At 43.4% G+C, this 12,560-nt stretch overlaps 1 protein-coding gene across 3 annotated transcripts in view; it reads left to right on the forward strand.

The window, feature by feature from the left end:
* The window catches only part of cracr2b (calcium release activated channel regulator 2B), a 62,739-nt gene that overhangs the window by 21,161 nt on the left and 29,018 nt on the right, over positions 1–12,560 (forward strand). For 2 of the 3 annotated variants that reach the window (XM_060914408.1, XM_060914411.1), the window contains exons 2-5: positions 574–800; positions 898–1,009; positions 5,966–6,059; positions 6,178–6,324. In XM_060914408.1, coding sequence (XP_060770391.1) covers positions 576–800; positions 898–1,009; positions 5,966–6,059; positions 6,178–6,324 — 578 coding nt within the window. In that variant the 5' untranslated portion in view covers positions 574–575. The remainder of the gene's footprint in view (positions 1–573; positions 801–897; positions 1,010–5,965; positions 6,060–6,177; positions 6,325–12,560) is intronic. The other variant, XM_060914410.1, reaches the window with a different exon arrangement.

Raw genomic sequence — 12,560 nt, forward strand, 5'->3', positions numbered from 1 at the left:
TACAAAGTACGATATTTGCCTTTCAGATGTAGTGAAGTTAAATTCAGAAGTTTCCAAAAAAAAATACTCAAGTAAAGTACAGATACTCAAAAAGTGTACTTAAGTACAGTACTCAAGTAAATGTACTTCGTTACTGTCCACCTCTGCTCCTTTTAAACACCATTGTCACTGTGTAAGTAAAATCTCCTCGGGTTCGTGTTAGACGGCAAAGCAGCACAAAACTCTGCCCAGCACCAGCCAACAAACTGGCACCAAGATTGATAAAGACATCATAAACATTTGAGGATAAAGTTACAGAATGCGTTTCAGGGTGGAGTTTTCCTTTCAACCTGCTGATAAGTGCCCATAAACTCCACATCCTGTTTCTTCTGGAAACTGCATTTTTGAACAAAGGAAACTGCTAATTTACTAAAACTACTGTCAAATTATTAACTCAAGTCCCATAAGCCATTTTGCAATACTGACTAAAGAGCACACGATACCAGTGAGAGTTTAATGTTTAGGTAATCACTGAATTAATGGTTACTTTCTCTCTCTCTCTCTCTCTCTCTCTCTCTCTCTCTCTCATTGCAGTAATGTCAGGCTGGTTAGGAGATGGAGAGGTGCTGGAGGCTCAGGGCAGTGGCCAGGCATCTCCTCGTAGTCCTAGATTCAGGACCCCAACATCAGGGAGAGGGGCAAGGCCCTCACCCGACAGTGCAGCCTTCCAGCCCCCGCAGGAAACTATGAGGAAAGCCAAAGAGCTGTTTGGGCTGTGTGATAAAGAGAAAAAGGGCTTCATCACCAAGAGAGACTTGCAGGTGTGTCCAAATGCTTTAACCGTGCTTAGAATTAATAGTTTGGTTTCATAACTGTAACACCATTAGACTGGTGTATGTTTGTGTTTCTGTATGCCAGCGGTTGCAAGGAGAGGTGCCTCTGACCCCAGAACAGTTGGAGTCTGTGTTTGAGAGTTTGGACCGTGACCGAAACGGCTTCCTCACACCCCTCGAGTTTCACACAGGCCTAGGTTTGTGTTTGTGTCACGATACTTGAAGACATTTCTATGATATATGATATTTAGTACAATATATATATACTAGGTTTGGTAACAACAAAGTAATAGTAATAAAAATAGTAATAGTAACTAGAGACCTGTGCAGGTCTGAGCTCAGCTTTTGTCTGCTTGGGAGATAGAAGGTACGGTACATAAATAGAAAAAATAGCCTGCTCAGAAATACATCAATGCCTGGATTCAGACTGACATTGCAAAGTGTGTTCCTTGCCTGGATAGTGCGCTAGACCACACAGCCACGGAGGATTAGATCACAAACTGAGGTTGCCGCGACTGTGGAATCGCTGCCTGAGGCTGGCACGCCAATTACATTCTTAAACACACTCAAACTTGGTTAAACATACACCTACAGACAGGTGCCTCTTGGCTTCAGCCAAAGGCTGAGTCAGTAAAATAAATAGAGGATGTTATATGGTTGCGCAAAGGTATGATGTTTATCTTTGAGTGGTGAAAATATTTCACAAGTGAGCGGAGTGATTAACTTCATATCATCGCGCCTCTGTATAATGTTCTTTATATTATATGGACACGTCCACCAAAAAAAAAGAAAAAATACACAAGTTAATCAAAGGAATTTTAATGTCGAACCCATTAATGTTCCCCATTATGACAAAGCACGTCTAGTCAGCGGGAAAACACTGGGAGTGACGTTATCAGAAATTATTATACATACAGGACACTTTTTCCAAGGAATAAAAACATGTATTCTGTTCCCTTCTAACGGGTTTGGTTCAGTAGCATGCAATATTGTTATCATATCGCTTATCCTACGTGTATTACGTCACTCTACCCAATGGAGAATGAGCGTTGAATATGGTTTACAATACTGTATGGTTGTCAAGACAACATAACGTCACATGTCGGAGACGTAAAACTTCTGCGCTAGCGAACGACTGCGACAATTTGTAAACAAATATGGCTGCCAAGTTTGCTTCATTAAATACGGATGATTTTGAGAGAATTTCGAAAGAGAAAGACGTGTTGAACACCTGAAAGGAATGTATAATAATAATAATAATGGCTTTTGTAGTGGTATATCAGATATATTCCATTCAGCTAGCATGATATTGAACTCGTCTTCGTCAGTGCCAACCATCCATCCATTATCTGTAGCCGTTTATCCTGTACAGAGTAGCAGGCAAGCTGGAGCCTGTCCCAGTTGACTACGGGCGAAAGGCGGGGTACACCCTGGACAAGTCACCAGATTATCGCAGGGCTGACACACAGACAACCATTCACACTCACATTCACACCTACGGTCAATTTAGAGTCACCAGTTAACCTAACCTGCATGTCTTTGGACTGTGGGGGAAACCGGAGCACCCGGAGGAAACCCACGCGGACACGGGGAGAACATGCAGCCAATATTATTTAAATTTGTCACTCAGAGCCACGATGCGTTTCCTATGAATAATGAGTTTTTCAACACGAAACATAAACTTCATATCTTCAAGCCAATGTGTGATGTTCTTTTTATTATATAGACACGTTCACAAACAAATAGTACCCAAATTTATCAAAGTAATTAATTGATTTCCTCACGAGTGACATGTAGAGATTTGCCATGGTTTTGGATCTCCATGTCCTGGATGTAGCTCGTATGAAAAACACAAGTGGCGTATTTCCCAGTAAGACACTTGTGTCTATATAATATAGCATTCTATGATACTTTTATGTATAGTCTCCAAAATTAAATTATTTCACTTTTTTTTTTTGGAAGAGGGAAAAACATCTATAAAATTAAAGATGCAGTACAAAATTTTACCAATAGCTGTTAATAATCAGTTTGTAACAGTTACCAGACATAAAATTTTTATGACAAAATACAGTATCTCAGAATCATATACTATAGCATGATTTATCACAATATTATATCACTTGGCAGCACGGTGGTGTAGTGGTTAGCGCTGTCGCCTCACAGCAAGAAGGTCCGGGTTCGAGCCCCATGGCCGGCGAGGGTCTTTCTGTGCGGAGTTTGCATGTTCTCCCCGTGTCCGCGTGGGTTTCCTCCGGGTGCTCCGGTTTCCCCCACAGTCCAAAGACATGCAGGTTAGGTTAACTGGTGACTCTAAATTGACCGTAGGTGTGAATGTGAGTGTGAATGGTTGTCTGTGTCTATGTGTCAGCCCTGTGATGACCTGGCGACTTGTCCAGGGTGTACCCCGCCTTTCGCCCGTAGTCAGCTGGGATAGGCTCCAGCTTGCCTGCGACCCTGTAGAAGGATAAAGCGGCTAGAGATAATGAGATGAAATTATATCACATTGCCTCTATTGCGCATATTCATATTGTACAGCGGTGCACTTCTGATGATGCTCCCATGCAGAAAAATGTAATCCACACAGAATTCTGACACAAAAACTGGTTCATCAGTTGGAGGTAACTGACATGATTAGAGGGTCGTTCAGGCCAGACTCAGGTTCTCTTGCCTCTCAGAACACCTTGCATGTTCTTCCATCCATCCATCTGTTATGTGTAGCCGCTTATCCTGTTCTGCAGGGTTGCAGGCAAGCTGGAGCCTATCCCAGCTGACTACGGGCGAGAGGCGTCCTGGACAAGTCGCCAGGTTATCGCAGGGCTGACATAGACACAGACAACCATTCACACTCACATTCACACCTACGCTCAATTTAGAGTCACCAGTTAACCTAACCTGCATGTCTTTGGACTGTGGAGGAAACCAGGCGGCACAGTGGTGTAGTGGTTAGAACTGTCGTCTCACAGTAAGAAGGTCCTGGGTTTGAGCCCAGCAGCCGGTGAGGGCCTTTCTGTGTGGAGTTTGCATGTTGTCTGCATGGGTTTCCTCTGGGTGCATTGTTCTTTCTTTTTTATTTATTTATTTATTTTTTTGAAAGTCCAAACAGGAATGCACGTCAGAACCAAGACCAACCACAAATAATGCCATCTAGCTACTTTTGCTGTGAGCTCATCAAGCTATATTAACATATATACCTCTGACATGCCTGTTAAAGGAGAACTGAAGTCATTTTTAAACTTGCTTTATTTCTTAATTAACGTGTTATTCAATTACATTTTCGGTTTTAGTAACCTTATATCCAGGGCTTTGAACCAGTTCAAGGAACGAAAACGAAAACCGGGAACATTTTCTATTTCACATGGAACAGAAACGAAACCAGAAACTTTATTATTTTTTATGTTCCGGAACAGAAACGCTTATTAAAAATAATGGTAACCGGTTAATACCGGTTTTTATTTCGTTCCTCAAAGTTTCCGTAGCCTACAAATAAAAAAGTCATTCTTCTCCTGCGCAAGTTTCTATGACCCGCTGGGGTTCACTTCCTGTGTGACGTTCGCTGACTGAATGGAGAGAGCGGGAGGGTGGACTACTATCACGTCTCCACATCTTAAATAAGAGGTAAATATTGCAGTCTATCGTTATTCAAAAACATCAAACACGATATCAATATATTTGTCCACGTTAATGAGAGGCTCACGAACATTAAATGACGTTAACCTCTGTTAGCCTATCAATGCATAGGGCCTGACTAGCCTTTGGTAACACACTAAACGAATTATCTTTCATTTTTGGCACTTTTTCTGTTTGTGTAGATGGGAAGACATACTGAGAATCCAAATCGCCAACATTTGAAATAATAATTGTTTTGAATTATTTCTTGTCTTATTTAATGAAGGTTGTAATAGAATTAGCCTACATTTGGCTTAAGCTGGATGAGACAGAGACATAATTTTATAGCCATTTGTTAAACAGCTGACGGAACGTAATTAACCGTTCCGGGAACAAAATTTTTTTGTTCTAACCGGTTCGGGAACGTCTATTTAATGGTGGAACCCAAAACCGGAAACGTTAAAATTCCGTTTCTGTTCGGAACGAACCAATAGGAAAAAAATTCTGGTTCAAAGTCCTGCTTATATCGTGACTCGTATTGGCAACTAATTGCAATTAAATATTATACTTATCAGCTTGTTCGGTTGCTAGCCATGCTAAATGTAGTTCGTTTGGTCCACGGCAGGCGTCACTTATCCGCGCGATCTTCACGAGACTTGTGCGAGACTTCGAAACGTGAAGTGTCAGCCAGGTGTCAGTGCCGCCATTTTGAAAACTGTTTTCCAAATGAAATATTGCACAAAAATGAGTTTAAATGACGATTACTGCCTACTGTCTTCAAATATTCCTGATTGCTATCAAAACAAACAAAACTTCCGGCTTGTCTCGCACAGGTCTCAACGAATCTCATTTACGGCCATCACTTTGACATATGGACTGATATATTACAGAGCACATTTCTTGTTATAGCAGTGACAAAATCTCATCTCATTATCTCTAGCCGCTTTATCCTGTTCTACAGGGTCGCAGGCAAGCTGGAGCCTATCCCAGCTGACTACGGGCGAAAGGCGGGGTACACCCTGGACAAGTCACCAGGTCATCACAGGGCTGACACATAGACACAGACAACCATTCACACTCACATTCACACCTACGGTCAATTTAGAGTCACCAGTTAACCTAACCTGCATGTCTTTGGACTGTGGGGGAAACCGGAGCACCCGGAGGAAACCCACGCAGACACGGGGAGAACATGCAAACTCCACACAGAAAGGCCCTCGCCGGCCACGGGGCTCGAACCCGGACCTTCTTGCTGTGAGGCGACAGCGCTAACCACTACACCACCGTGCCGCCCCAAATTTGCTTTCAGTTCTCCTTTAAATATTCTTAGAATAGCCATGCTATCAGAAGGTGTTTCACAATGTGAGCGGTCTAATGCTAACCAGGCAGGAGCAGAACAGCTTCAGTCTGCTAGGCTCATGAGGTATTTCTGCTCAAATGGCAGAAGAAATAGATTTTGCTCATCAGCGAGCACTGGCCCTAACGCACTATGTCTCGTATGTAGTGTGTTGCGACAGGATATTCATAGAACCATCTCGTCCTCTCAGGTGAGCTGGTAGAAGAGTGTGAGGAAAAAGATCCAGCAGAGCTCAGGTTCACACAGATTCTTATTGCGCTTGGAGCAGATAAACTCCTGAAAGAGTAAGTGTTGTCTCTGCTCTTCACCAAACATTTCTAATGCACTGTGGTTTTAATGTTATTACTATGTAACTAGTATATAAGATGGTGTGTGTGTGTGTGTGTGTGTGTGTGTGTGTAGTCAGTGGGAGCTGTGTTCTCTTTGGTGTGATTTGCAGAAAGACAGGCCTGAGTTGTTGAATGTGTTGGAGGAAATTCTTTCCCACGCCGTGGCTCATCTTCAGGATGCGCTGAGAGAGAGGGACAATTTGGAAGAGACACTGCGAAGGTCGGTTTACTCACAGACATGCCAATATACAAAATTTGGGCGTAGCAGCTACGGATCTGAAGCACTATTACGGTGCTACGCGTAGACCTGAATACAAAACGTTTTTCAACCGGTTTTGCGCGTGTATTGATCAAATCAACATATTTTCAGCATTCGGACTGTTCACACTGATTTGGATAATTCTGCGAATTTCCATATCCTTCTGTTAGCTGCGCTGTGATTGGTCGAGAGGTGACGTGATTCATGCTCTCGGCCAGTCACAGCGTGTGTTAAATGTAGTGCTCAGAATTGCGACTGTCTTCGTCGGTCTGAAACTTTCAATTTCTGTCAAAAACTAGTGTCAGGGGGGCGTCGTGGCTCAGGTGGTTAAGGCGCCATACCATGAATGCGGGCGACCCGGGTTCGATTCCGGCCCGAGGTCATTTCCCGATCCCTTCCCGCCTCTCTCTCTCCCGCTCATTTCCTGTCTCTACACTGTCCTATCCAATAAAGGTGCAAAAAAGCCCAAAAAAATATCTTAAAAAAAAAAAAAAACTAGTGTCAGGCGTGAAGTGAAAATAGTCGTACAACAGAAGCACACTGGAGAAAGCAAAGTCAGCTACATACAACAAATTATATTATCTAAGCAGCTTCAACATGTTCAGTTTACATAATTGAATGTTGTATGGATGGATGGGCGTCTTTCAGTATTGACTTTATTAAGTCCAATATTAGACTGGTGCACAGTTCAGGAAGTAAATACAGTATTAATTTTGTTGTTATTGAAAAACCTGTATATAAATCTTTTGTCTTTTACTCTGGCTTTTGTTATTGATCATGATGAAACTACTGAAACACTGTATTACAATACAAGCTCTGTTATCTGAACCCCTTTTATCTGAACAGCCTCTTAGGCCAAGTTTACACTAGACCGTATCTGTCTCGTTTTCTTCGTGGATGCACTGTCCGTTTACATTAAACCACCTGGAAACGCCGGGAAACGGGAATCCGCCAGGGTCCACGTATTCAATCCAGATCGTGTCAGCTCCGGTGCTGTGTAAACATTGAGAATACGCGGATACGCTGTGCTGAGCTCTAGCTGGCGTCGTCATTGGACAACGTCACTGTGACATCCACCTTCCTGATTCGCTGGCGTTGGTCATGTGACGCGACTGCTGAAAAACGGCGCGGACTTCCGCCTTGTATCACCTTTCATTAAAGAGTATAAGAGTATGAAAATACTGCAAATACTGATGCAAATACTGCCCATTGTGTAGTTATGATTGTCTTTAGGCTTGCCATCCTTCCACTTGCAAGTGGTAAGTGATATGCGCTGGGATCACACACACAGCGGCTCAGTCCCGAATCACTGCTCGTGCGCTTCACTCGCGCGCTCTGTGAGCTGCGCAGGGCCGGAGTGCGCACCCTCCAGAGGGCACTCGCTGTTCAGGGCGGAGTGATTTGGAGCGCAGGATGCCTGCGGAGCCGAGCGTATCCGTGTATTGGCGTTGCTATGTGCACGCGAATTGTGTATTGGCGTTGCTGTGTGCACACTAATCGTTTTAAAAACGTTAATCTGATGATCCGCTGATACGGTCTAATGTAAACATGGGCTTAGTTAGCCAGACTTTTTCCCCAGACAGTTTGGATAATTGAGCTTATACTGTACAGTAAACCCTGTATTTATCTTCCTCAAAAAGTAGCTCAAAATGGCCTAGATTGCACCTCTGAGCTTCCCTGAAATTTGGTTTCAGACCCCCGGCCTAATAGGAAGCCTTGCTTTGCTTGGTTTCACCTCATTGTGCTCGAAGATGCTACTCTTTTTCATCTGTCAATGTTGGCATCTCTGTACTCATCGCACACTTGACTTTGTAGAAAATTAATTTATAGACGGAATGCCATGTAGGATCAGAGGCGGCGGCAGGAAGTTTTGGATGGGGGGGGGACAATGTGCCCAAATCTAGGGGGGTCCGGGGGCATGCCCGCCTCCCCTGGGAAATTTTGGAATCTTTAACCCTCTAAAACGCTATTTCCCGCATTTTGAGAGGCAAATTTTGGTGGAGTAAAGCTAAGTTTAATGTCTCTATTAGAGTACATTTCGTCCAGGCCATTATTAAAAAATGTTCTGTTTCCGGTCCACCGGCCGGGTGAGTGCCGTTTGTGCGGTTGAAATTTTTTTTTTTAACGCTGGTTTTTCGACATTTTTTTTTTTTTTTTAAAGATATTTTTTGGGGTTTTTTCACCTTTATTGGATAGGACAGTGTAGAGACAGGAAATGAGCAGGAGAGAGACGGGGAGGGATCGGGAAATGACCTTGGGTCGGAATCGAACCCGGGTCCCCAGATTTATGGTGTGGCGCCTTAGCCACCTGAGCCACGCAGCTGAGCACGCTATGAATTAACAACGACAGTGGTCTGCAGTGGCGGCTACACAATTAAAACACTCAGCGAGCATTTCTCCATTTGTGTATGAAAATACACTCCAACGACTCAGTTTGGTTTCATTTACAACCAACGGTGTCTTTTGATGCCAGCACGTAATTGAACGAGAGAAGACTGGTTTACCGGAGACAAAATAAGCGTTATCTCTGCTTCTGTTCCCTCCGACACACTACTGCCTCCGCCGAGTGCACGCGCACTCTGAACTGAATCAGCTCTGCGCATGCGCTGTGCGGCACAAAAAAATGGCAGCCACCATGAAGGAAGCAGATCCGGAGTTTTAAATTTTGCTTAAGTGTGAAATCGCAAAATGGTATTCTAGTGAACAACAAAATAGTAAAGATTCAGAAAAACAAATCATTCAGTGATCATTTTAATAGTGTAATTTCATCCGAACTAGGCCTAACGCTCGATTTAGAACTACAAAAAGTCCGTGTGTCAGACATTTTAAGTACCTTTGTAAAAGTTTTGCAAATGTTGCAGTCAGCATTTAAAATGCTAACAAAGTTTTTGTACAAGTTTCAGTTGATTAAACCGTCATATTTTATTAAATGTGTCTGCTTTTGTAATAAAAAAGTACTGAAAGAAAAAGCAAACACAGCATTGCGATTTCTTATCCATCCATAAATAAAAAAAATAAATCCCTCCCTCCCGACTGAAAATTTTTTTGCTCACCCGGTGGACAGGAAATGGATTTTTTTTAAGGATGGCCCCATGTATTTTTTCTATATGAAACAGAACCAATGATACCTAAAAACCGATCACATCTCTCGGCAGTCTTGTTTTGACCGAGGAATAAGCCTGTGAAAGTAATATTCCTGATCCTTCAAGGACCGTTGTCAGCTCCCGGGAAATCCAACTGACTGGTAATGACCGGTCGTGACCCCAGATCGGGTGCGAATGAATTTTTTTTTGTTTGTTTGTTTGTTTGTTGCATATTTTTTCAAATCAAAACTGTGTGATATTGGTGTATTGAAGTATGTATAAATGACACATGGGGCTATATCGGTAAATTGGAAAAGCTACATTCCCTTAGTTTTCTCATGGATCACACACACACACACACACACACACACACACAAAAAAAAAACACGAGAAAATTTGTCCTCAATATCCTTGTTGAATTAAAGAGCTGCTCAGCTACGTGGTATAAAGCAAGAGCACGAATAACTGTCTTTCCTTTAGTCTTCAGTGCAAGTAAACAGTCATTCATTTCTTGGTTTGCAAAATTTGACTAGGGATGTTAAAAAAATTGATACTGAAAACTTACCTTGTTATCATCAAGCAACTTGGGTGCCTTTGTCGAGCCCAAAAAGTTTGCAATGGATATTTGTCTGAAACTCCTCTTCATACTGATTTTCAGTGAGTGGTCAGGTCAGGTCAGTGCTGGTCACTGCTACTGGTAACATGTAATCCAGTACTACCTGCTGCATGGACGGGCAGTCGGCGTCTAAACCGTCTCCCCCACCAGCTTTTCGCTGGTGAGGAGGGTGGCATGACACCCAGCAGGATTAAAAACAAGGCCTGTCAAAGGGCGGATGAGCTACTAGCTAGCCAACGGCCATCATGCACCTTATTTTGCACTGCCTTGTGTGTAGCTCCGGGAGGAGTAAAGGCTTAGGGAGTAAACCCCGACAGAAAATCTACATCCTGTGGAGCTTGCTGGACGTCTTGGTCTCCCCTTGCCTCCACACTTGGTTCCACTGGATTAAAGAAGAGTGTTCGACTTAGGGCAAGCGTACATTCTTAATCCCTTTTGCCCAGGCTTACGAGCCGAAGGTATGGTTAAGATGGTCGTTGTTAAATCCGAAATCTGGCGTCTAGGATTACTCCGGCAGCTGACCATATGACCACGCAGCCCTTTTTAGGGATGGCCTGCGTGCCCCAGTCCAGGGAGGGCGCTAGAAAAGGTGCGCTAAAAAAGCTGACGTCAGTTCTCTATTTCCTGTCTCTTCTCGTCGTACAAGATTTACCCCTTTAACCCTCGCGACCTGGAATGTTAGGACTATGTTAACAGGTCTGGACTCTAATCCCTTGGAGCCAGACTTACGGAAAACGGCTTGGATTTCAAAAGAACTAAATATCTTAAATGTTGATATCGCAGCCCTCACTGAAACTTGTATTGCTGAACATGGTTCAATCCGTGAAGCAGATCATACCTTCTTCTGGATTGGCAAACCTTCCAACGAGCACCGTTTACATGGGGTTGGCTTTGCGGTAAGGAACAATCTCCTACAATCTTGCATAACTGCCCCTGTTGGTTACTCTGAACGTCTAATGCAGCTTGATTTTGTCCTGTGAGGGTCACACAATTCATCTCTTAACAGCTTATGCGCCAACACTCTCGTCCTCAAGTGAGTCAAAGGATGCATTCTACGAACATCTGTCTTCCATTGTATCTACAATTCCACGCTCTGATAGCTTGTTCATATTGGGTGATTTTAATGCCCGAGTGGGCTCAGACAGCTTGACATGGGAATCAGTTCTTGGGCCACATGGTATTGGCAAAATGAATGAAAATGGCCAGCGTTTATTAGAATTCTGCTGTGACTTCTCTGTGTGCTTTTCAAATTCGTTTTTCGAGGGCAATTCTCGCAGCAAGGTAACATGGCAGCATCCTCGCTCAAAACACTGGCATCAGCTAGATCACATTGTTTGTCGCAGACATGACTTGAGGCATATTCATCATACCCGCAGTATGCATAGTGCTGTGTGTAATACTGACCATGCTCTTGTTCGCTGTAAAACAATGTTTCATCCTAAAAAAGTCCATCGTGTACGTCCCTCTCCAAAGCCGAGATTAAACATCACAGCATTAAAACATCCTGATCACTGTGCTATCTATCAGTCAAACTTGGAAACAGTGTTGAAGGCTTCAAAGTGTCTTTCTGTTGGTTGTCCTTCCTCCCAATGGGAAATACTGCATAGTGCAATTACTTCAAGTGCTAACTGCTCCCTTGGAACAGCTCTTCATAAGCAGCCTGACTGGTTTGCAGCTTCTGCTGGTCGTCTCTGGCCTGCCATTGAGGAGAAAAGGTCAGCCCGTCTTCAATATCTTAAAGATCCTTCCCAGTCAAACAGAGATCTCTTAAAACATGCTAGTGCTCACGCTCAATCATTGTCTCGCCAGTGCTTGCAGGATTACTGGTTAGACCTGTCTTCTAGGATTCAAAACTGTGCCACCTCTGGGAATCTGCAAGGTATGTACAGTGGGTTGAAAGAAGCGCTTGGTCCCAGAACATTAAAGGTTGCACCCCTGCTTGATTCTAATGGGGCTGTACTCTCCAGCAAGGATGAAAAGATATCCCGTTGGGTTGATCATTTCTCTAACCTCTACAACTGCACTATCCCAGTTAACATGGATGTTATCCTAAGTACCCCTCACCTCGATACACTCTTCCACCTTGATAGCGTACCAACATTGAGTTAAAAGTGGCTGTTAAGTGCTTAAAACCTGGTAAAGCTGCTGGTGATGATGGTATTGTTCCTGAACTGTTGTTAAGTGGAGGAACTGTTCTAATCGAATATCTGCATTCAATTATTGTCAACTGCTGGAATTCTGGCACTGTCCCAAAAGAATGGCGTGATGCAAAGATGATAACACTGTACAAAAACAAAGGTGATCGTAGAGATTGCAATAATTATCGTGCTATCTCCCTTTTGAATGTTGCTGGTAAAGTTCTTGCCCGTGTTGTTCTGAATCGTCTGAACTGCCTTGCTGCACGAGTACTCCCAGAAAGTCGATGCGGTTTTCGCTCTGGTCATTCAACTGTGGATATGGTCTTCTCCTTACGCCAACTACAGGAAAAAGCAGTGGAA

Source organism: Neoarius graeffei, chromosome 2 (assembly GCF_027579695.1).
Source record: "Neoarius graeffei isolate fNeoGra1 chromosome 2, fNeoGra1.pri, whole genome shotgun sequence".
NCBI lineage: Eukaryota > Metazoa > Chordata > Actinopteri > Siluriformes > Ariidae > Neoarius > Neoarius graeffei.